The sequence below is a fragment of the Crotalus tigris genome, unplaced genomic scaffold (genome assembly GCF_016545835.1).
Source record: "Crotalus tigris isolate CLP2741 ecotype Arizona unplaced genomic scaffold, ASM1654583v1 scf7180000024337.5909745, whole genome shotgun sequence".
In the NCBI taxonomy this organism is placed as follows: Eukaryota; Metazoa; Chordata; class Lepidosauria; order Squamata; family Viperidae; genus Crotalus; species Crotalus tigris.
Genome location: NW_024100507.1, coordinates 3,692,294 through 3,717,981, shown reverse-complemented (window position 1 = coordinate 3,717,981; position 25,688 = coordinate 3,692,294). Strand labels below are relative to the sequence as shown.

The 25,688-nt window shown below is 41.8% G+C and overlaps 1 protein-coding gene across 3 annotated transcripts in view; it reads left to right on the top strand.

Moving 5' to 3' along the window:
* Positions 1-25,688, top strand: part of AXIN2 (axin 2) — a 49,051-nt gene that overhangs the window by 12,419 nt on the left and 10,944 nt on the right. For all 3 annotated transcript variants that reach the window (XM_039325459.1, XM_039325460.1, XM_039325458.1), the window contains exons 4-9: positions 15,116-15,218; positions 19,680-19,820; positions 20,248-20,759; positions 21,004-21,195; positions 21,516-21,746; positions 22,905-23,000. In XM_039325459.1, coding sequence (XP_039181393.1) covers positions 15,116-15,218; positions 19,680-19,820; positions 20,248-20,759; positions 21,004-21,195; positions 21,516-21,746; positions 22,905-23,000 — 1,275 coding nt within the window. The remainder of the gene's footprint in view (positions 1-15,115; positions 15,219-19,679; positions 19,821-20,247; positions 20,760-21,003; positions 21,196-21,515; positions 21,747-22,904; positions 23,001-25,688) is intronic.

The following is a 25,688-nucleotide window of genomic DNA, read 5'->3' as shown; positions in this document are numbered from 1 at the left end:
TTGTTTCTGGCCCATGGAACATGTCCGTAAGTTGTCCTTTATTTGCTGTCTTGTTTCAGGTGTTTTTAGGGCTGTGTGTGCTATCATTAAATAATGACAGTGTTCAAAAATAAATTGCTTCCTTTAGGAAGTGCTCTGAGACTACTGCTGCGCTTCCAAGTATAATTGATCTGAAAGGCTAGTGACCTCTTGTGCCAATATTAGAACTAGAATTAGAGGTTTGGCCTGTTTTCTTTTAGTTTCTCTCTAGAAGGGGAATGGTGTCCTGTGCAAAATCTTGACTGGTGGAGAAAGAGAAAGAAAGAAAGAAAGAAAGAAAGAAAGAAAGAAAGAAAGAAAGAAAGAAAGAAAGAAAGAGAAAATAAATGAAGAGAGAGAAAGGAAGGAAAAGAAAAGAAGAATAGGATAGAATAATAACTTTATTGTCACTTTGAATGTACACTAATCAGCATACATTAAAATGAAATTTCATTGCATACAGCTCTCAAAGGGTCACCACCTACAATATAGACTACATAAATATGATAAAATAAATAAGGGAAAGGGAAAGGAAAGGCTGACTCTCTTGGTCAGTCTCTACATAATCCCTGGTGGTTAAATTGCATTATTATCGGTAGTTCTTTTCTCTCTGCCCTACCCTTTTCTCAAGTTTTATTCTCTATCCTGTTTCTGAATGAAGGCAGTGCTTTATTATTGAAATATTCCAGGATATTAGAAGGTCATGGTACATTTTGCTGCTGAAAGCAGAAAGAAGTTTTTAAAAAGTTGATTGGTTTTGCTGTAATTAAGTGTTTCTCTGCTTCCTTTTGTGAGTCAGCTGATGCCCTGGGACTAAATCTAGAACCCCCCCTGAGATGGACTGCAGAGTAAACGTGCCTTGGGTGGCACTTGTAGGCAGACAGTTTTGATGTTGTGCTTGCTTCTTCATGGAAGCCAACCATTTACAGGCAGCCCTCAGCTTACGACCACAATTGAGTCCAAAATTATTGTTGCTAAGTGAAACTTTGTTAAGTGAGTTTTGCCCCATTTTACAGCCTTTCCTGCACAGTTGTTCAGTGAATCACTGCAGTTGTTAAGTTAGTAACCCAGTTGTTAAGTGAAATTGGCCTCCCCATTGACTTTGCTTGGCAGAAGGTCACAAAAGGCGATCGTATGATCCCGCAGGACACTGCAACCCTCATAAATATGGTTGCCAAGCAGCTGAATATTGATCATGTGACCATGGGGATACCGCAGGGTTGTAAGTCTGAAAGATGCTCATACATCACTTTTTTCAGTGCTGTTGTCACTTTGAATGGTCACTAAATGAACTGTTGTAAGTTGAGGACTACCTGTATATGACCCCTGGGGACTTTCCCTGGGCTTAAATGATACAGATTGGCTCCATTTTTGTGGCGGAATCTCCTGGAAACAATCGTGAAAACTGCTTCTCTCTTATGGAGCTATAGTGGCCTTGCCTAATCCTAAAGAGGATCGCCAAGCTGTCTTGGGCCCATCCTTGTGCATCCATGGAGTTAGTCATTTTTGGACTAGGAATGGCTCCTTACGGCTGGGATTCTTATAACCTGGGATTCTTATAACCCGCTCTTCAGAGCCAGGCCAATTGTAGGGCCTTCTGCAGATGAGAGGCCTGAGTGAGAAAGGGGGGGGAGTAGGTGGGGGGGGGGTGAATGAAAGGCTTAACTGAATCCCTTTCAGCCTATTGTTCATCTAGGGGAGCTTAGGGAGGATAAGAGGTTAGCAGGCAGCTTTGAAATTGACTTGAACAAGTGAATAGGAGCTCCCCCTAAAGCAAGGCATAAAAGAAAACTGGCCTGTTTGCTCCTGCCATAACAAGAGCTCCTCAGGTCATGAGGAGCCAGGGAAGCTGGCTTGATTATACTGCTGGGGAGGCGTTGAACAGACAAAACATGGATTTCAGTAGTATCCAGGATGGTTACCTAGCACGCAGGGGTGACTTTTTTTCACCTGCTCCTGCTGCAAAATCCAGCCCAGGTTTTCTGCATTTGACTTTTCCTTGCACTGGGTGTACAAAAGAGAAACTTGAGCAAAAGCTAGAAGGGGAAAAGGTATTTTCTGTCCGGGCTGAGGTGGGCTAGGGGAATGGATTGGAAAAGGAAAGAAATCCATTGCTTCTGTGGTAGATTGATTTCCTTTGATGCTGCGGCATGACATCAGTGCCTTCTCCTATGGGTTTTTGTGTATTTGGGTTGTCTCTTGGGTGGGAGGCAAATGGAGGGAGAGAATGTAGAGATATATGAAGCCAGGGTAAGCTGGGCTGGGGTTTGGTGGCTTTCCTAGAAGGGAAGACAAACGCACTAAGTGTCTGAATTTGCAGTTAATCTCAAGTATCCTGGCAACGTTTTGGTTGTCCATGTGCTCTTTTGGTGCCCACCACAAAGCACCTCCAATTTCCATGTCTTGATTGGAGGGAAGGAAATGGAGAGAAGAAAGAGAGCTGAAAGGGAGCGTCTTATTATTTGGTTATATCTTATTTATGGATTTACTTTGGACCCAGGAGAATACTGCTGAGTGAACTTCAAATATTACCTTATCTTACAAACCAGGCTTTTGATGTTGGCAAGATCAGAGGCTGTGCTCCACAGCCATTGCCAAATGAAGATGGGAGTGAATGCATATGCGCCAAAGCCTGAGATTTCAAAAGAAGCAGTAAAACTACATTCAAGTTAGGTCAGGCACATCTAAGTCAAAAGGCTAAGATAATTGGCTCAGCTTAAATGGCAGCTGACTGGAAAGGAGACTTCAAAACTAGTGTTTCCCCAGAAACAGATTGGCTTAGTCCCAGAGTGGTTAGCTAAAATGTTTATAATTAAACTGTGCTCCTCATTGCCTAAAATTATGCAGTTCTTTATCCTAGACTTGGATTTAAACACACACACACACACAGAGGCAGAGACAAGGAGGAGAAAGCTAGTGGACTGACATGGTTGTCATCCTGTCGTCTTCCATTGCCCCACTATTGAGGCCATCAAGCTCTTGTATTTAAAAAGCTTTCAAATATCGTAGCATTGGGCAGACACATTTGGTGTCGCCTCTTCTCAGATCTCCCTTTACTATCAAGGGGCCAAGTGTGGCCTCCGTAGGATTCTTCTAGTTGAGGATTATTACAGCCTTATAATAGATTTTAAGATGGATTTGCAGTCAACCCCAACGAATTTACCCAACAGGCTTGTTATCTAAAGGTTCGCCTTTTCTGTCTTCCTTGCCTTTGTGGCTACCTTATGGAGTCTTCCTTGCTCCTACTTTTCAGATGAGAAACTCGTGAGCCTGGTAGAAGTCCACCACCAGTACTGTTTGGTGCATGTGTGGCTGAAAGAAAGCTTGAAACCAAAATAAATATCCAGGGGCAAAATGAGTCCTCTCTCCTTTGTGCCTTAATTGGCCTCTTTGGCTACCCTAATTTTAAAATTGAGAAGCAGCTGTCTGTCTCGTTCGCACGAACGCATTATCAATTCTTGCCTTGTTCCAATGCTCTTTTATTTTAAATATTCAAGAACTAAAACTGCTCAGATCCTCATTAGGATACCCAGTTCTGTTTCTCAGGCTATTAAGGAATGCCCCCTCCTCACATGACACTCACTGAGCCTTTTATTTAAGTTCAATTAACAGCTTGTTCCAAGGTAGAGGCTGTTCTTAAGTGAGCCAGTTCAGAGGATCCCTCTCATTTCTCCAAATTGCTGTGTTAGGGAGTCTTCCAAACACTGGGAAGGATCTGGAGGGGCTACCTGGATGGCCGAGGAGCATTGAATTAGGGCAAAGTGATACAGAGGGGGCAATAGCTTCATATCACTAAGGTTTCATTAGGGAGAAGGCCACCTTTTCAACCATCAAGAAATTCCCAAATGAAATACAATGAAGCCAAGTTTTTTTTTAAAAAAAAAATCCAGGTGTTATGGATGAGGATTTCAGTTAGTTAAAAATGTATAATAAAAGTCAGAACAATCTATCGTTGCAAGATGAATCATTAAGCCCCCCCCCCCCTTCCCCGACCTCTATGGCTGCATATCCTGCTGGGCTATCCAATAGCAGGCGAAAAGAAGCGGTCTTATATTGAATAATCAGAGAACCTGTGGCTTCCCTATGCGGCGTTTTCTTTCTAAACTGCAAGAGGTTTTTCATATTTTCAGTCAGAGGTTCTTCCAGGCCCTGTTGTGTGAAAGCATACTGATTGCCTCACACAGATAGCAACTCACATACACTGTATTGTGCGCTACACACTCTTGACTCCCATGTGTTTCCCCCAGCAACTCACATACACTGTATTGTGCGCTACACACTCTTGACTCCCATGTGTTTCCCCCGTATGGGATTGTTTTGTACCTAACTCATGTTATTTTCCCTCTTGCCTCATTACTAAAACACATCCAATTCTTTGTCCCTAAATGTTCTCATTTGTATTATTTTATCTTAGGTTCTTTGCTCTGCTCCATGTCATTGAAATATATCTATCTTGTTTTGGGCTGAGATGCATCTACCTTATTTTATATATGTTGTAAAGTTCTGTTGGTCCATGGGATAGTTTTGACAAGCAGCATGGGAGATTCTTAACCGGGGTGCTGTTTTAAGTTGTATGACTTGAAATTGTAAAGTTTCATATCTGGGATTTGGTTAAAAAAATAGTTTCTTCTCTCTCTGCCTCAATATTTTTGCCAGATTTAATAGGTTTGAGCTGTCTTCTCTTTCTCTGGTTGAAGAGACATTTCAGGCTGATATCCCTGTGAAATCTTGCTTCGAAAGACGCAAATGTTCTTCCAGAGGATATCTGGAGTGGCATCTGGTCTGCCATAGACAAATGACGGCTTTTCTAATGTCTTGATGTCTTGGAGCATGAAGGTTAAAATGATATTTGTGATGGTTCACAGTTGTGCAATAGCTTTTGTGGCAGCACAGATGCAAATATGGGAAAGGCCTTCTTGGCTTGATGATGCTGCCTTTTACTTCCACATCCAATGTAAATTGATTTGTGATGGGCTGGTTAATTTAACCCAAAGTCCCACTGTTGTCTGGATCTTAATTCTGGTTTATTTGGAGATCAATTCTGTCATAGTGCAGTCTTAAAAATGTTTTCATGGAAGTAAGCCCTACGAAATTCACAAGGTGTGTAATGGGACGTTCCACATGTTCTTAGTGGGAATTCTTGATTTCCTTGAGTTTGTTTCAAGAATTACTTCCATATTAAGTATGCGCTTTATTAAGTGGAATATAGTGGTTTTAAGGTGTTACACCAGGAGTAGGGGGAGCACAGTTTTGGTCCACTCTCTACCGAAAGAGCTTCTCTGGAGACTTGGATCTAGTTGTCCGTACTCAGCCCAATGTACCTGACAAGGTTGTGATGAGGGGAGCAGCACCATCATGAGTTCCTCAATGAAAAGTGAGATATAAATCAAATCAATAAATGTCACAAAAAGTGTGCAACTTTCAGGTTTCCTAGGACTTTCCGTCAAATAATTTACAAAAAATAGGGGTCAAGGAAGAAATAAATAGGTCCCCAACTTAGGGCAGGTATTCCAGCCATGCATTCTATTGTTCAAAGCAATTCTTGAAACAGAATTTCATTTAATCGTTTGATTTATACCCACCTGTTCTTTAGAAGCTTAAAGAGGTTTACAGGCATTCCTCAACTTATGACCATTTGTTTAATGACTGTTTGAACTTACAACAGCATTGAAAAAAGTGACTTATGACCGTTGCAGCATCTCCAAGGCCACCAGATGAAAATTGACATATATTTAAGATATCCTGGGGTCGTGTGAATATCATTTGTGGCTTTCCCAGCCAACAAACTCAACAGGGGAGGATCTGTATGTACTTAATGACCACATGACTCATTTAATAACAGCAATGATTTGCTTAGTAAAAAAAAAGTTGTAAAATTGGGCATGACTCACATAACAACCAGCTTGCTTAGCAATGAAATTCAATTGTGGTTATAAGCTGAGGACTACCTGTATGTAATATTCTGTCCTTCAGTTTCTTCTCACAACCTTGCAAAATAGGTGGGCTAAGCGAAGGTGGACTGGCCCAAAACTGATGTCTAGAAAGAGTACAGAGAAGAACAACAGAGATGATTAGGGGACTGGAGGCTAAAACATGTAAGGAACGGTTGCTGGAATTGGTAAGGTGACCCACCGTCCTCTTTTAGGGAGGACAGTCCTCCTTTTGTGAGTTTTGTCCTCCCTCGAAAAGTGTCCTCCTACATGTCCTCCTTTTCGATATTTGAAGACTAATCTGCAAGGCTTTTTTTTCATCATAGAACGCTCAGAACGGCATTCCGGCACCTTTTTTTGATGTTTTTTTTTCAATTTTTGCATGAGCTGTGCTACTCCCCCTATTGGCTTTCGAAAGCCAATAGGAATTGCTGCACCCGGCCGGCAAACTTGGCACATGTAAGTTGTCTGCAGCAAAGGCGAATTGGCAGGAACTTTGCACCCCTCCCTGCTACCCAACTACACCATCTCCTAGTTAGTCCCGAAGATACCTGGAGGAGACTGGAGCGGCGATGCCACGGTAACTTTCTCTTGATCTTTGGCCCTGCTAGGGCAATAACGGCTGCGGGCACAAGAGGCAGGAGTGGCGGGGCTACTGTGGGTGGGGGTGTGAGGGGTGGTGGTGGCCAGCTGCCTCCCGTGCTGTGGGAGCCACGGGGCCTGCTCTATACAGGGCTGTGCAGGGTGGGCTTTGGTGCTGGTGGGGCGGCTGCAGGCGGGGTGTGTCAACGGTGGACTGCCCCCCCGGGCTGGAGCCGGCACAGCTGGTGCTTTGGGAGCCACAGGGCCCATTCTACACGGCACGGCAGCAGTGCTGGCGGGGTAGCTGCAGGCGCAGTATGTAAGCATAATTACAATATAAAATGTTGTTGTTACAAATGTTTTTTATTATGCACTTATCATATTATAGTGTATTCTGTATTATTGTTGCAATGAATAAAATGTTTCTTTTATTTACAATATTTTTTTCTTCAATTTATTTGTGTCCTCCTTTTCATTGTAAAAAAGTTGGTCACCTTAGGAATTGGGTATGTCTAGTTTAATGAAGAGAAGGACGAGGCGGGGCATGATAGCAGTGTTCCAATATCTCAGGGGCTGCCACAAAGAAGAGGGAGTCAAGCTATTCTCCAAAGCATCTGAAGGCAGGACAAGAAGCAACGGATGGAAACTCACCAAGGAGAGAAGCAACCTAGAACTAAGGAGAAACTTCCTTTCAGTTAGAACAATTAACCAGTGGAACAACCTGTTTCCAGAAGCGGTGAATGCTCCAACATTGGAAGTTTTTAAGAAGAGATTGGACAGCCATTTGTCTGAAATGGTATAGGGTTTCCTGCCTGAGCAGAAGGTTGGACTAGATGACCTCCAAGATCCCTTCCAACATGATGATGATGATGATGATGATGATGATGTTACCCAGCGAGCTTCCATGGATGAAGGCAGTGGTGGAATTCAGCCGGTTCGCACCACTTCGGCAGAACCGGTAGCTAATGTTTTGTTGAGCAGGCCCAGAATGGACTTCTGGAAGCAGCATCCACACAGAGAACCGGTTGTTCACATATTTGAATCCCACCACTGGATGAGGGTGAATGTCATATTGGGTCTCCTGGGCCTTACAGCAGCACTTTAACCATTATACCATGTTCACTCTGAGATTATAGCCTGAACATGTAGTAATAGATGGAGATATCAAACTATAACTAATATTTAGGAACAAATATGGCTGTGCCACCACCTCTGAAAACAAAGCATACTCAGCCCTCTCTTCAATGGAGACATACAGAGGCACTTTCAGGTGGTTGAGAATAGAAACGGAGAAATAAAAATGAAAAGTTTTGATAGATGTGTGTTTGAAGTGTAACATCAAGCACAATTGAGGCAAGTAGTTCTTGACTTGGAACCATTTGTTTAGTGACCATTTGAAGTTACAGTGGCATCGAAAAAAGTGACCTATAACCATTTTTACTCTTTCACACTTATGACCGTTGCAGCGTCCCCCATGGTCACGTGACTGAAATTCAGGCCTTTGGCAACTGGCATGTATTTATGATGGTCGCAGTGTCCTGGGGGCGCATGATCACCTTTTTGTGACCTTCTGACAAGCAAAATCAAAGAGGGAGCCAGATTCACTGAACAACCATATTCCTAACTTAACAGCTGCAGTAATTCACTGAACAACCAGGGCAAGAAAGGTCGTAAAATGGGGCAAAACTTGCTTAATACCAAGTACACCGAGTGCATCAAGCGTGGTGCATGCTAGGAATTATGGAAATTAAATCTAGTTTTGCTCAAGGAGCCCAGAGGGCTCCTATCCTATCCCAAGGAGGTCACAGGGGCGACAGATGGCATTTTGAAAGAAGAGCCCAACTCCAATTCCCCACTTTCCCAGCACAGAAGCAGCCAACTAGATTGGTAATTGACTGTTACCTTAATGTTTCCCTTCCCCGGGCGAAGAAAATTGGATGGCAGACTTTTCCTGTCCTTTGCCACTTAAGGGTAGGCTGGCCTGGGGGAAAGGGAGCTGGCTTTTCCACAAGAGAGGACAGAGGACATCACTGTTGTAACATCACAACAGAAAAAGGCTGTATTCCAGCATTACCCTGAGCGGTTGGAGGAATGTGATGCTGTGGTGGGTGTCAGGTTTCCTCTCTGCAGCCAACTTGGCTAGAAGCATCCCGGCTCTTGAAACATAAATGGGATAATCTCCCACACAGGAAGCATGGGAGAGGGAGCACTAAAGCCTCGTGCCAAACTCCCATTTTCAGGACAAAATCTAGACCCTGGTTAACAGCTGTATATTATCATGCCATGCCTGAGTTCCCCCCCACCTCTTTTTTTCTCCTGCACAGAGTTTTTTGGGTTTATTAACTGGCATTGCTTATTACCCGTGGATAAATCATATTGTACATCACAGTTAACAAACCACAATATGCTTGTCTAAGCCAAAGCAAACCATAAATGGCTTTGAGTAATGGCCTGGTTCACAGACCATGCTAAAATACAGCATTGTATGATGTTGGTTTAGCAATTACAGATTATCGTTCACAGATGGTGATTTAGTATGTTGTACTAATACACCTGTTATTTATTTATTTATTTATTTACACATGTCTTCTGTAGCAGAATTTTAAAAAATTGTTGGTCGTTCTCATAGAATAAATAATACAGGTAAAATATTGACAGTACCAGCTAAAAGCCAGAAATAAATAGGAAATAATAATAGGCATCTTAACTTTTACATTTATGTTAACAAAGTGAAATAACAGGACAAGGTCAGTTCCTGTTGCACTCATACTGTACTCACCTAACAAACTGACCTAAAGCCCATCAAGTTAGTGTTATGTGCTGTGCAAACCCAGTACAAACATAAATAATAATAATAAATAAATGTGGTAGCTTGGATGTTACGTATTTTCATATCTGGTGGACTTGTAGAAATATAAAAGCCTTTTGGATTAAGATTTGGTGGAACATTCAAAAGATTTTTAGGAGAAAGATAAAGTTTATTCCACAATTATTTTTATTGGATGTTATTGTAGATTGTGATGTTAAAGATCATGAATGTTGAATTTGATAACAGCTGCAAGTTATTGGTAGGGCAATATTGGAAGAAGGATTATTTGCCTACTATAGAAGAAAGGACGCTTAAAGTGTCATATTTAGCAGAAATGGCGAAAATTTCTTCTTACTTGAAGGATCATTCACAAGAAAGATACATTTCGGTCTGGAGAAGATGGATAAATTATATTCAGAATAAATATGGGACTAAAAAGTTCCATCTAGTTTATGAGTAAATTTTAGAGTATTATTATTAGTATTAATAGTTTATTATAGTAGAATTTTTATTAGTTTTATTATTATTTTTAGTATTAGTATTGTTAACAATTTGGATATTGTATTGTTTAATAATATCGACTTGTTTATATTATTATGTTTATTTTTAATTTGTTTATACCTATGTTAAAGGGGAGTTAAAGCGCATTATGGACTTGGTTATTTATATAGTTGGTTAATGTTAGTTAGAGTTTGATTATTATATTTGTAACCCTGTACTCAGCTCTGGGAAGTGGGGGAGGGAGAGGGGGGGTTTAGGGTGGGTGGGTTTTGGGGTGTATACTGTAATTTTTATAAAACTTTTCAATAAAAAAAAACAAAGTGAAATAACAGGACAGGGTCAGTTCCTGTTGCACTCATACTGTACTCACCTAACAAACTGACCTAAAGCCCATCGTGTTATGTGCTGTGCAAACCCAGTACAAACATAAAGAATAATAATAAATAAATAGATAATTGTATTGTTTAATATCGACTTGTTTATGTTATTATGTTTATTTTTAATTTGTTTATACCTATGTTAAAGGGGAGTTAAAGCGCATTATGGACTTGGTTATTTATATAGTTGGTTAATGTTAGTTAGAGTTTGATTATTATATTAGTAACCCTGTACTCAGCTCTGGGAAGTGGGGGAGGGAGAGGGGGGGTTTAGGGTGGGTGGGTTTTGGGATGTATACTGTAATTTTTATAAAACTTTTCAATTAAAAAAAAAACAAAGTGAAATAACAGGACAGGGTCAGTTCCTGTTGCGCTCATACTGTACTCACCTAACAAACTGACCTAAAGCTCATCAAGTTAGTGTTATGTGCTGTGCAAAACCCAGTACAAACATAAAGAATAATAATAAATAAATAGATAATAAATAAATAATAAAGAAAGAAAGAATGCACTTTTTCAAAAAAGTGCATTCTTTCTGAAGTGCTTGAAAACAGTAACAGCAGCATGATGTGGTAGAAGGTGAATAACTCAATGATTACAAATAAAAACAAATATATGCAGCTTGAGGTTGAACTCTGGAATCCATGATGCTCTCTGAGAATGGTAGCTTTCTTGCAGATGTTTCATCACCCAGCTAGGTAATGTCTTTACTGTAATGGTTACAATTTATTTTAAAAGCATGGACAGTTTTATGAATGTGAACAATATAGATAACTCACTCAGTTCATTAACAATATCAGCTAGCATTCTCTTCCATTTACATTAAGAGTCTTAGCGAGTAAGTCTCTTTTCTATATCACATAGGAAGAGAAACGGAAAAATAAGCAAAAAAAAAAAAAACCTAAACAAATCATGGACTGGATTAGCATGACGAGTGAATTCAGTAAACTGTAGTTTGCTGCTATGACTGAATTTGCAATTTACTCCCAGGAATGTTATGCTGTGGAGAAATGGAGTTGCCAAACTAAAGGCTAGGCAAAGAGAGAAGTGGTTCAAAAGCATGATTGGCCACCCAAAATAGGAAGTTGTCCTCTGCTGGGGGTTTTCAAACAAAGGTTAGATGGTTATCTTTCAGGGATGCTGCTGGGAATCCTGTGCTGGGCCAAGGGTTGGACCAAACAATCTCATAAGGTCCCTTCCAAGTGTGTGATTTGCATGTTGTACATTTTAGAAGCTCTTGTTGCATTGCATGTTCTTCAGAGGACTTACTGCCTTCTACTGTATTTGAGATGATGCCACCTGCCTTCAGCTTGGTTTTACCTGTTTCTTGGAGGCAAATAGAACTGCAAATGTGTTAAAAATATTGCCCTGTCCACAACCAACTGTACCCAACATATCATATTTGAAGCAGAAGTATTCTGAGGAAGAGAGATCCCCAGGTTTGAGGAAAGATCTTGCCTTTCTATATCCTCTGTGCTACCCAAATTAAGTTTACAGTTTGGACAATATTTGCATGAGATCAATATCAAATTGCAATAGGCCTCTTCCCCTATTCGGCCTGGTGATCTTATGATTTCCTGTTGGTGATGACATCAACCAGGGTGGCTTTCTTCAGAATCATGGTGTATAAAAATTAAATCACTTTGGTCACATTTCTGGGAAGGAAGTTATAGGAAGACTGCAGGCCCGTTCAAGTATTTCCATATAATGATTTTACTCTGGTGATTTTCAGTTTTCTCTTTAGAAGACTGAAAAGAAGGAACATTTTGTTTTTATCTCAGACAGAATGTTGAGAGTTCTGAAGTCATTAACACAGACCACAAACCCCTCCATGAACTTTTATTGTGAAGCAGGAGAATGAGTTGGATTGGGGACTGTTTTTTCTTTTTGCATGATCATATAACCTCCTAGCACATTATTACTTTATGCCTCTCAGAATGGTAAATGAAGTCCATTTTCCCTTAAGCCCTTTCCCTTAAAGCTGAAAGATACAGAAGTTATATAGACTCCAGTCCTGGTTCATAGATTTTCTCAAAATCTATGAATCTCTGAGAATCAGATGCTCTGCATAGGCAAAAAGGTCATGGATCTCTTTGGGGGGGAGGGGGCAGGAGTTGAATATATATACAGGTTTGGATGATGGACCATTATTAAGACAGGAATTGCTTCAGAATGAGATACTGGGATTCAGTGCTTTCTCAGGTGTGGTTTGGGAACTGCTGGAGATCCATAAGGGAAATATAGGTGGTCCCTGGTGCAGCACAAAATAATTTTAAAAAATGGACCAGGTTTTGGCCATTGGTTTTGCTCAAAATCTCACAAGATTACACAATAAATCTTTAGTAGTAATTTTAAAGCTGGGTTCCTAGGGAGTCAACTGAGAAAGAGACTCACATTTGCTAAGTTTTGATCCCTTATTATGTGGTGATCCTCAGATACCTTTGGGCATGATCATGGTCTGTATAAAGGAAAAGACTGAGAATGCCTGACCTTATTCAAATCTGCTAAACCAGAATCCTCAGCCATTTTGCTCTCCAGTCATGTTAAGATTTACATCTCTTAGAAACTCAACCAGGATGAGATCTACAGTCTCAACCAGAGGCAAAGATACCATTGAATGATTGGCCAAATCAGTGTAAAGTTTGTGGCAGTACCTGGCCTGGAAAAGTTGCCAGTGGCTCAAGGGCAATATGTACTTCCCCACCAATTCTGCAGATCGGGGCTCAAAACATACTTTCCCAGCACAAGCCATTTTTCCCCCATCTGACTTGTTTTACCAACAGGTCCTTGCAATCAATTAGTTTCCAAATGTTCTCAGAATGGGTGGCTATGGCAGTGCAGACATACTCATTTATACTGAAACAAATGCAGTTGGATTTAATTGGATTTACACATGTTGCCTTTAAAAACCATCTGTTTATATTATCTGTGTTAAGGAATAAAAGGGTAGGAGGTTTCATATAGAAAGATTTTAGCTTTTTCCAGTCTTCATATTGAAATAATCAACAGTGGAATATTCACAATAGCACCCTGAACGACAGCATAATTTTTGACCTCCATGACTGGGGGCTTACAAATCTGAATGGAGCCTTCAACACACACATACACACCCGTTCCAGGTGTGTGTGTGTGTGTGTGTGTGTGTGTGATCACTTCTATCTTCTTTCAAAGATTTTTAAAGTTGCATAAAATATTTATTGATTTATCCTACCATTTGTTCATTATGCTTACATACAGTATGTATATAATATAGAGCCAAGGTGATGAAATAGTTAATATAGGTAGTCCTCAATTTACAACTATTTGTTCAGTGACCACTCAAAGTTACAACAGCACTGAAAAAGTGCTTTATGATTATTTTTTACACGTACAACCAATGCAGCATCTCCATGGTCATGTGATCAAAATTTGGATGCTTGGCAACTGGCATGTATTTATGACGGTTGCAGTGTCCCAGGGTTATATGATTCCCTTTTGCGACCTTCTGACAGGCAAAGTCAATGGGGAAGCCAGATTCACTTAACAACCATGTTACTAGCATAACAATTGCATTGATTCACTTAACAACTATGGTAAAAAGGTCATAAAATGGGGCAAAGGTCACTTAACAAATGTCTTACTTAGCGATGGAAATTTTGGGGCAATGGAAATTTTGGGGCTCCATTGTGGTCATAAGTTGAGGATCATCTGTATGTTGGACTAGGTCAGAGGTAGGCAACCTTGGCTCTTTTATGACTCATGGACTTCAACTCCCAGAATTGAAGTCTGGGAGTTGACATCCACGAGTCATAAAAGAGTCAAGGTTGCCTGCTCCTGGACTCAAATTCAAGTCTTCTGTCAATTATGGAAGCCGGTGGGTGACCTTGAACTGGTTATTGTCTCTCAACTCAATCACAACTTCCATAGGGTGATTATTAAAGAGGGAAAATGGAGAACTGCATCTATTGCCCTGAGCTTCTAGAGAAAGTTTATTTATATCTTACAAATAAATATTCTGTGCGTACATAAAGTTTCTAGATGTTTGTGTGTGTATGCGTGTGTGGGCTCCCATGCTCATATCTGTCTCTCAATCCATCAGTGCTCCTGCATTCAAGCATTAAGTGTGAAAACTACTTCATAGGTTTAGGGAACTGTTTTCCTTCTCTCTGAAAATAATGAAAGTGAAGAGGTGAAGGGGAGAGTAACTTGACTATTCTAAAAACATTCCATGTCTTCATTTGAAGATCCCTATTTTTAGAATTCTGGATGCCTTTCTAAAAGGCTATAGATTACACTGGCTTTTCCTACAGGGACAATTTACGTTAAAGTACTTGGCATTTCAGACTGCACCACTGGAAAAACCTGTAATATTGCATGTAGGAAGGGACAGAAGTCCCATCAATCAATCCCTGCTGCTGCTTTTTCTATTTTAACCGTGCCATTTAGCGTCAGACTGGGACTCTAGCAAAAACAGGGATTTTCACCTTGAATTGTGACTTTAAGAAACCACTCACATTAAAAGTCAAGGAAAAAAAAATAATAGAGAAGGGGGAGAAAGCCTTAGCAACCAGGTTCCAGGGTCTAACAAAGAGAGAGGTTCTTCTTTTACCTGCAGAATGCTTTTTTCCCCCTCGTAGAAAAACATTTATAGCTCAGTTGAATTTAAATAGGAAAGAAGAAAAAACAGAGGCTGGCTTGGAAGTCTGAAGGCTTGGCTTCTGCTTATAAATCTAGTTCTGGTCTGTGTGGGGCCTTCCCTAAAAGGGAAAAAAAAAATCTTTCTCCCTCTCTAAGCATCTATGTAATGGAAGGCTGTTAGCCTCTCTTTAAAAGAAAAACTCCAAAACACTGGCTCTTGATGCAGCTGAATACTTACAAACTAAACCTAATATTATAATTGTTTCTTTTCTCATGTCTAGTGATGGGATCCCTCCTTACAGAATCGGGAGCAAGAAGCAGCTCCAGAGGGAAATGCATCGCAGCGTCAAGGCCAATGGGCAAGTTTCTCTACCTCACTTTCCAGTAAGTATTTTTGGGGTTGACAAAGCATTTTAAAAGCAGGTTGTATTTGGTCCATAGATGAATTAATTCAAAGGCTGCTTAGGATGTTGATGGATAGTTTTTAATGCCTTGACTTACAACCATTTGTTTAGCGGACCATTCGAAGTTACATCGGTAATGAAAAAAGTGATTTAAGATCCTCACACTTACAACTATCACCGTCACGTGGTCAAAATTTGGGACACTTGGCAATTGCCCATGTATTTACAACAGTGTTGCAGCGTCCCAGGGTCATGCAAATGCTTATTTGCGACCTTCCCAGTCAGCTTCCAACAAGAGAAATCAATGGGGGATTCACTTAACAGCCATGTGATTCACTTAACAATGGCAGCTAAGCAACCACGGCAACAAAGGTCATGAAATCAGGCACAACTCACTTAACAGCTGCAATGTTTGGCAATGGAAATTCTGGTCCCAATTGTGGTCGTAAGCCAAGGACTACCCATAATACCATTTTTAAAATCTGTTTGTATTGGGTTTAATCTGACCCATAGTCCTCCAAAAGGGAGGTAGGCTATAAATATTGTAGAATAAAGAATGACAGAGATTGTGATTCACTGTTTGTAAGGAAAACAGGAAAGACAATTTCCTAAAGTGATAAAATAGTATTCTTTTCCTCTTCCCACCAGTTTTATTAACTGCTGAGATAATTTGGATTTGTTTGATTTGCCACAGAGAAGTTTTGCTCTGGAGGATGTTGGCCCAAGTGCTACTTAAAGTATACGAAATCTAGGAATCTGCTCTGTGCTAGGCCAGCCTTTGGGGCACCGAGCCCCAATGGGGGGGGGGTTTGACAATTCCGTCCTGCACCCCTTTCTGAGGACTGCTTGTCTTCTCTCCGGTTTGAGAAGGTGGGATAAAAAGAAATTAGGGCAACTCCTAGAGAGAAAGAACTAACAGATCTGTAATACGGGCAGTGGGGGGATTCAAACTGGATGCTTCTTCCGGAAGTCCATTCTGGGCCTGGGCAACAAAAAATTAGCTACCAGTTTTGCCAAACTGGCTAAATCCCACCACTGAATACAGGTAGTCCTCAACTTAATGATCACAACTGAGCCCAAAATTTCCATTGCTAAGCAAGACAATTAAGTGAGTTTTGCCCTATTTTGTGACTTTTCTTGCCACAGTTGCTATGTGAATCGGTGTAGTTGTTATGTTAGTAACATGGTTGTTGATTGAATCTGGCTCCCCCATTGACTTTGCTTGTCAGAGGGTCACAAAAGTTGATCACATGACCCTGCAGGACACTGCAATTGTCATAAATACATGCCAGTTGTCAAGCATTCAAATTTTGATCATGTGACCACAGGAATACCACAACAGTCGTGTGAAAAACAGGCATGTTACATTTTTTCACTGCCATTGTGACCATTGTGACTTTGAATGGTCACTAAACAAATGGTTCTAAGTCAAGGATTACCTGTACTCTGTGTAAGTGAACTTCCATGGAATACATATAACATAAGAATTCTTAGAGAGAGAGAGAGAGAGAGAGAGAGAGAGAGAGAGAGAGAGAGAGTTATACTATATACTTTCCAAAGAGATTCCCAGTTGGTTTGGAAATTCTTCCTGGTATTTGGAGCTGAAAATTTTCCACTTTTCCCCTTCCCTCTTTTTAGAGATATGGAGAGCAACTGCAGGGGAGGTTTAGAATCTGCCCTAAGATGAGATCAATGAAAACATGACTTGGATTCCTGACCCAGCTTGGGAGTTTCTGGAAGCATCTGGCTAGCAGCTATTAGCGGAGAAATGTTGGTCTGATTGTTGGCTGAATCTGCCAGATGGCTTAGAGTAGACAATATGTTCCAAGATTCCTAGCTAAAGGCTGGCCTGGATGATCCCTTTCCTGAAGGCTCTGTGTCTGACATGAGACTAGCTTGCGTGTGTGTGTGTGTGTGTGTGTATCAGTCATGGATAGATGATTGGTAGAACTGGGCTTGTTTTATCCTGCTTATTTGCTGTTGCAGGACTGTTCTAAAATGCCTGCTTCCTCCCTCTGTTAAACCATGTGATAGATCGGCTTGAGGGTGGTAAGAGAAAGAGGGGGGGAAAATCCTCTTGAATCTCACTGTGAAATTCCACAGCTGCTTTATTTTATTTTAGGTTTTTTTTTAATGCTTTTCATTTGTTGTTCTGCTTCGGGATGTCAAAGAGTGAGAAACGCACCAGGAGGAATTATGTTCTCATTGAAGTCACTGAGCGTTCTGCTATTTGTTTAAGCAGAGCCAGGATTTTTCCCCCCTATTAGCAACTGTTAGGCAGGAAATAGATTTTCCAGGTCCTTCAAAGGAAAAACGATATTTGTACCAAAAAGTCTCCCCTAACCTCCCATTCTGCCCCCATCCTAGATCTTCTTGCTTGTTGGCTTCCATGCAAGCAATTAATCTAATAGTACTTGTTTGGAAATTTGAGCTCTTTTCTCATCTAAAGTATAGAGGATTTTAGGGTGATATGCTGTAATTTTTGTGGTGCAGCTTTCTTTAGCATAGTGTCTTCTAAATATGTTGGACTAGAACTCCATCATCAATCATCTCCAGCCAATATGGCAAATTGGCTGCAGCTTCCATTATCCCCAGTCAATGCATGAAATGGAGAGATGTGGGCTAGGGGAGCCCACATGCTTGGAGGACACCAAGTTGAAGGTGTCAGTTGGAGTGAATAATGTTCAGCTTGGTGTAGGTTGTTACAGAGACAAGTACAAACTGGAGGCTTTTAAGAAGAGACTGGACAGCCATTTGTCTGAAACAGTATAGAGTCATCTGCTAGAGCAGAGGGATGGACTAGAAGACTTCCAAGGTCCCTTCCAACTCTGATGAAGTTCTATGTTCTAAACTTATCTTGTGATTAACGTAAGCAAATTCAACTTCCTGTTCTCTTAAGGGATGAGTGAAATATGTCTCTGAGATGGATGGCTCCAAAGATGGATGGATCTTTGGTGCTCTCTGAGCTTGGTTGTTTTCTTACAGATGTTTCATTAGCCAAACTAGGTAATATCATCAGTGCTAGTCTATGGCACTAACACTGATGCTGTTAGTTAGTTGGGTAATGAAACATCTACAAGAAAACAACCAAGCTCAGAGAGCACCAAGAACCTCCACTTCAACCCTGAGCTACAAATATTTTCCTTTATTGGTGTGTAGGGTCTGCATGTCCCCATGTATTTATTTATTGGTATGTTTATTGTATTTTCTTCTGCTTCTACCATTAAAAAAAGTTCTCTATAGCTTCTGCTTGCAAATTAGATTATTTTGTCCTGGGGCGTGCAAATCAACTTTCTCTGTAAGGCAGTGCTTTGATCAGGGAGCTGAATAGAGCCAGCTTGTGTAAGAGTGACAATTTCCTGCAGAGTTGCCTTTTTCTTCCCTCGCATCATTTCTAAAGCTAAGTGGTTACCAGAGAGAGAGGCCCTACCTCACCTCATGGGCAGCCTGTGAAAGCTTTGGCAGTTCAGCTCCCCCCCTTTAAAAAATAACTCAAAAAACCAAAAATGCCCCAAACAAAAAAAGTATTGTGTGTATGTTTGTGTATCCAGAATTGGAGGGCGAAGAAGGCAAGAAATGGGGAATGATGGTGGGGAGATGAGAGGAGAATAGGGATGGGGTGGGAGGGGGCCTTTCCCCCTCCCTTCCTTGCTTCTTTCGGCAGAGATTTTTGCTTGCCTTTTCATATTCCAGCCTTGATTTGGAGGTGCTGCGTTTTCCCTTGATAGATCTGCTGGAGGCAGCCAGGCGCAGCAGTGTAGCGCCGTTTGCCCGTAGCAGCTTCCTTCATTTTCTGTACAAAGAGATGGAGGGCAGGGAGGGGGGAGAAGAACAGAAGGAGAGAGAGGGAGAAAGATCCAGGACACTGTTGAGACAACACTACCTCAAAGGTGCCCAGTGTGTAGCCAGGAAATAAATTACCAGCCCTTCTCTGATCTACCACCATTTGACTCCTTTTCTTTCCCTCCCTCCCTCCGTCCTCCGCTCCCTTCCCTTTTTCTTCCCCGTCTTATTTTTATTTTAATTTCCAACTCCTTTCTGTTTATACTCCACTTTTATTCCTTGAGTTAAAGTCTCTCTCCCCCTCCTGCCTCTGAGTTTTCCATTTGATGTTTGACAACAGTCTTTGAAGATTTTCTACTTCAGAGTAGCTACTGATGGGCTGGTTGTACTACAGAGAGAACAAGCAGGGTTCCTCGGAGTGCGACCAACTGCTCCTGCCGAAGGCAAGCGCTATTGGGGAAGATGTCACTCCATGAGGCCACAGCACTTGCTCATAAAAATCCAAAGCAGACCATGCCTAGTTGCGGTCGTCTTTTCATCCAAACATGGAGACACAACAAGCTGAACGGAGCCAGCCAGCCTGCTCCTCGAGCTGAGCTGCTTTTGCTCGCGCTGCCTGTTAAACTTGACTTATTGTCTCTGTCCCGGCTCTGTGCAGAGAACCCACCGACTCCCCAAGGAAATGACCCCTGTGGAACCTGCCACCTTCGCTGCCGAGCTCATCTCTCGGTTGGAAAAGCTCAAGCGAGAACAAGAGACCATGGATTGCTTGGAAGAGAGGCTGCAGCAAATCACAGAGGTATGGATCTGACACCCCCCCTTTGCATGGGTTCCTGCTTGGTGGCTCTCCCTTTGCTGAAGGGGTGGGTGAGAGGACGGGCAGGAAGGAGACATGAGAGAGGGAGAGGGAGAGAGAGAGAGAGAGAGAGAGAATGAATCTTGGCTCAGGTCATCCTTCCGTGAAGAAGGAGGGCCAGGTGTGGAGACGCATTACAGTCACACAAGCTGGTGAAACCAGAGCAAAACCGCTGTGTCTGTTTGCTGCCAGCTGAAGTCTCTTGGGGGCATGCATGCTGGTGCCTGAAATTGTATTAGCATCTATAGGTCTAGGCACTGACCCCAGATGCCTGCCGCGGGGCAGGAATGCATAATGTCTGAAGAGCTTACTGGGACTTCTCATTGAGCTCTGCTGATTGAGTCATTGTCCTTCACGTTTTGTCCTGAAGGATGACGAAAAGGAGATCACTGACATGCCAGTCGCTGCCCAGGGCAACCGAGAGCTTGTAGCCCTGCAACATCAGCAGCAACCCCTCACGCTCCTTCCCACCGGCAGCTACGAAGACGATCCTCAGGCCATTCTGGACGACCACCTGTCCCGCGTGCTTAAGACCCCCGGGTGTCAGTCTCCCGGCATGGGGCGGCACAGTCCTCGTGCTCGTTCCCCCGACCGACTCCCGGGGGGCAAGTTCCTGTTAGCCACCCCAGGCAAGACTGCCATGCCTACGGCTTCTTGTGCTCTTCTCAGCAAAGGATTTGTCACCAAGCAGACCACCAAGCATGTTCACCATCACTACATCCACCACCACACCATCCCCAAAACGAAAGAGCAGATAGAAGCTGAGGCAGCCCAGCAGGTCCAATGCTTGTGTGCCGGGGGTAGTGATTATTATTGCTATCCAAAATGTAGAGGACACACGAAGGGGGCGGATCTTCCTGTCGCTCAGCTGGAGCCATTTGGGTAAGTTTCCTCTTGGGGAAGAGTTCTAATGGCTTGGGGTGGCTGGGATTGGCCCACACCTTGGGAATTGTCCCTGTTTGTCTAACAGCTAAGGGGCTGCAGTGGTGCAATGAGGGGAGAGTGGAAATGAGAAAAAAGGAAGGGAGAAGCTTGTTCAACTGTGGCGTGAGGTTTTAGCAGAACTGTTGCTGTGTAATGGCTAGCCACAAGAGTCTAAGTGTTGTTCTTCTCTCTCCGATGGAAGCCTCAGCAGAACTGGGACCCTTCCCAAAAGGAACTGTAAGCTCCAGGATGGCCTCGTCCTGCCAGGTGGAGAAGGAGGTGGTCTTCCTGCCCCACTAGGCATACCGCTACCCAGTGGGGAAGCTGATCGCTCCCAGAACGTCTGGCAGTGGATGTTGGAGAGTGAAAGACAATCTAAGCACAAGCCCCATAGGTAAATATCAGCTGTCTGCAACACTCTTGCTCCTGGTAAATATTTATCTATTACACAGCTGTCTATTTTTACAATCACTAAAAACAAATGAAGCTCTTTTGCTCCTCCGGTTTAATATGAAAGCTGTTCCGCGGAACCAGAAAAACCACAAAAATGTCATGTTTTTGGCAAAAAAAAAATCCCTTTTCATGTTATGACAGACTTTTTTCCCCCCTCTCTTTTTTTCTTCTCATCAAGAATGCACTGAACAGAAGCTGCTATGAAAGGCTCATATTTTAGCTTTTATAACCTTGCCCCTTTGGTCCCTTGTCTTTTTCCAGCACGCAAAACACAAAGAAGGCCTACAATTCTGACTCCACTAGAGGTGCATCTGGGGAGCGGCCAGCCCGTCATCACCAGTGGGGCAACAGCAGCCACCCACGGGCTGTGCAGCCTGCCCACCCCTTTGTCCAGGATCCTGCCATGCCTCCACTTACTCCACCCAACACACTGGCCCAGCTGGAGGAAGCTTGCCGCAGGCTAGCTGAGGTGTCCAAGCCACAGAAACAACGGTAACTTCCCACAGATTGGGGTGTCAAAGCAGAAGGGTCCCCCACTGGGCTGCTATGTTGATGTCTGCTAGAAGCAATCCAGTCCCTGTTGAAGAGAGACTAGGTTGAATATTCTGGAACAGACCTGTAAAAGCCACAGATTGCCTAACAAAAGCATCTGCAAACAGAATCTTTTCAAATTCTCTGTTGTGTTGCTCAGGGCAAAAGTGTAGAGTCAGATTAAATGTTTAACAGTGATCAGCTAGAAAACTGGGAAGTAGGAGATCAGATTCATAAAGCCTCTTTATCCTCAGGAGAGATTTTAATTTGTTTACAGGTGTTTGTGTATTGGTTTGATAACTTACCGGGCTTCTAAGCCACTCCTTTCAAACTGACTGAGCAACATACAATTCCCCAAATCTGTAATTTGGTTAAAATAGACAAGTAGGCTAATAAAATTTGGATTGAAAGATAAGGATCCATATTTGGCCCAACCAACCTAAAGCCTTTCCACTTTTACTTTTAAGATATTTTTGAAAGATGAAACAAAAGAGCTGAAACTGGCTTCATTTTATGAGTTACTTTTTGGCTTGCTCAAGTTGGTGCCTTGGCTTATTTATTTATTAAATTGATATGTTGCCTATCTCACTATCAAGCGATTCTTAGGTTTTGGAATAGCCGTCATCTCAGCCTTATCATTACCTATGAATTGTAATCTCTCTAGTCAAAGCAATTTGAATCTTCCAATTTAACCTTGTTTGTTTGGCTTCCTTAATGAATGCTTCTGAAACAGAAACCAGTTAAGTGGTTGTATTAAAGCTTTGGCCTATCTTTGGATGATGCTGAGATACTTTAGGCTTTAGTATATGTAATATGGGAAAGATTGAGGGCAATAGAAGAAGGGGACGACAGAGAATGAGGTGGCTGGATGGAGTCACTGAAGCAGTAGGTGTGAATTTAAATGGACTCCAGAAGATGGTAGAGGACAGGAAGACCTGGAGGAACATTGTCCATGGGGTCGTGATGGGTCGGACACGACTTCGCAGTTAACAACAACAATATGTAATATGTCCATGCTCACTTCAGCACATGGGTTTTGAGTGCATACATGGGATTTGGAAAAGATTAATGGCCTTCCTGTATCTCTTTCCCCTTCCTCTCTCATTTTCCATCCTTCAGGTGTTCAACTTCAAATCAGTTGAGAGATCGAAACCACTTGGCTTCTGTACCAGGAGGGAACGGCCCTTTCTGCACGGCAAACACAGCATCAGAAGAGTGAGTGCAATATAAACCGTACAGATTTGCTGGTTCCTTTTTTTTCCAAACCCAATTTTATCAGTGAACCATTGCTTTGGAAGTGGAGAAGGAAATTTAGATTCTTTTTTTAAAGGCCTATTTTCACATCTTGGTTCTCTAATTCTCCCTTCTTTTTGTTTGCATTCCAGTTAAATGGACAAAGATTGGTGGATTAGTCTAATTACAGGATAGTTCTTCTTTTGACAGGGAATCTGCTAGAGACTAAATAATTAAAGTTTTCTTTCTTAGATGCTGCATCTTAAGCAATGAGTAATGTTTGAAGTCCAAGCTTAGCCACATGACTATCCCTTTTCATTTTTAATTGGCTGACCTTAAGCCAGCTGTCTATGCTAGTGGCTTTTTTTTTGTTGCTTCCTGAAACCACTCTACAAAGACTTGGAACAAATTAGGAAGAGAAAATTATGGCAGAGTAGCCTTTGGTGACCTTTAGACGTGCCAAGTCTGGCTCGTCTCAGAGACTGCCTTGTCTCCATGCCACGGAAGACTTATTTCTGCAACAGATTCTGTCTTCTTGAGGTGCCCAAGGTGGAACCAGGGCTTGGCTTTCTCTTCCCTTTGACAGTGGTGTCAAAGTATCAAAACAGATGTGGCATGTCTCCGTTTTTGGTTTGTTTGTTTTTTTTGCCCAGGTCTGAGATACAAAAACAGTGGCAGCTTTTGATGTGCTGTTCCACACAAGCTAGGGCTTTCTAAATTTAGTTCAATGTAAAGGAATGCATATATAGAATGTATATGCCAAGTCCTTGGCATTGTACTGTAGGTGAATTGGAAGATCTGAAAGGCCAGATTAGAGATAGAATGTTACAGAGAGACTCTATCTTTGCTGTCACTAGGAGCTGAGAATGGCTTGATGGCACATAAATATGTGCAAGTTAGTGTACCTTCAATGTTTAGGACCTTAGGCTTCCCCTGCCCTGTAAAATAGACATTGTGAATTATTGTGGAGGCTCAGATATAAATCCTACGGTGTGAAATGTCCATATGGGCCATCCATTAAACAAAGATCTGCTTTCCTGTTCCATCCTGGAACTTTAGACAATGTTGGTCCTTTTGCTTCTTCCCTTTATTGCTATCTTTGTACACACACACACACACACACACACACACACACACACACACACAAACCTGTGGAGAACAGGAGATAAGCAAATCAATGGGGTAAATCCGGGGAATCTATGGGCATCTCTGCTTAGTTCCAGGCACTTTGGCGAATGGTCAGAGATGATGAGAATGAAGTACTCTAAACAATCTAAAGATGAATCTATCACATTTTTATAGGCAGTGTGCATGGCATGAGCCCCCAAAAGCTCTAGAAAATAGCTGAACTATATGTAGTTTTCCAAAGGGTATAAGGCTGGGGTATGTTCTATATACAGGGAAGTGAGGTGTTTTAGAATCACCACTAAGGAAGCACATTGTTGAGCCCCCATCTCATGTGGGGGTAGGGACCATTGGCAAGTCAAGTCCTTGCTACAGGAATGCACAGGAGAGATGTCTCTATAGGTCCCTTGGAATAAAAAACAATCAGCAACCAGTGTGACAATTGCAGCATTGAAGTTATCATGACCATATCGATGGTTAGCAGATAGGCTGCTGGACTTTGGGACAACTGTAGCATCCAAGCCTGAGATCCTTCAGAGGCAGACCCACACAGAATGTTCTTAGAGTATCCCAATCCAGATAGGCCTGTACTTGACATACTAACAAGAGATAGGCAAAAGCTTTCTTAGCCATACCTTGCACCTGCCACTTCCCTGGAGGTCCCCCAAATTGTAGATCTCCTCTATTAGGAGAATATAACTCCTTCTGGAGCTGAACTTGTCACTTGGATAAGGCCAGACCTATCACAGGCATAGAGCAATACTGATTTGCAGGGATTTAATTTAAGCTTGTTTTGACTCATCCAGGCCCTCACAATCTATAAGCCTTGGGTCATGATTTCTATAGGATTTCTGGCTCAGCTTGGGATGGAGATGCTGTATATAATGGTGATGTTTCACTCCAGGTGACAGATGATCTCACTAATGGTTACACGTAGCTACTGAATAATTTGGCCACTATAGCAAAGGAAGAAGCAGCACTGCAAAGTATGTTTCCAATCCCTGACTCTTGCACAAAGTCCAAAAGTATACAATGGGCTATCATATTGAAGCTCAATGAGAAATATAATAGGTCTCATGTTGGTTTTGAAAAGAATAACTCACTTTTGCAAAGGAGTCATGATTTATTTGTAATCTATAGTTTGAAATCATGATTTATTATTGTAGAGATTGTTGCTGTGATTAAATATGTGGAGAAAAAATTTGGTTTGTTTATGGGTTCCTGGCTTATTACTGGATTGTTTCTGGGGTCCACCCATTTATCTAGTCAGTTTGCAGAATTGTAAACCAAGACCAGCTAAAAAAAAGGAAAGAAGACAAATCAGAGATTGGTCAAATAAATTATAATTATTTTGTATGTCTAAAGGATTTACTCTGGTTTGTTTGAGCTTATTCAAGCCATAGCTTAAGGAAATCATGATTTAGGATCATGTAACAATTCACCCAATATTTTCATAAAAATAATATGGAATGCAAAAGTTGTACATGACTGCAGGATCATTGATAAAGTAGAATTTGAAGCCTACAGTCATATATAACTTAATAT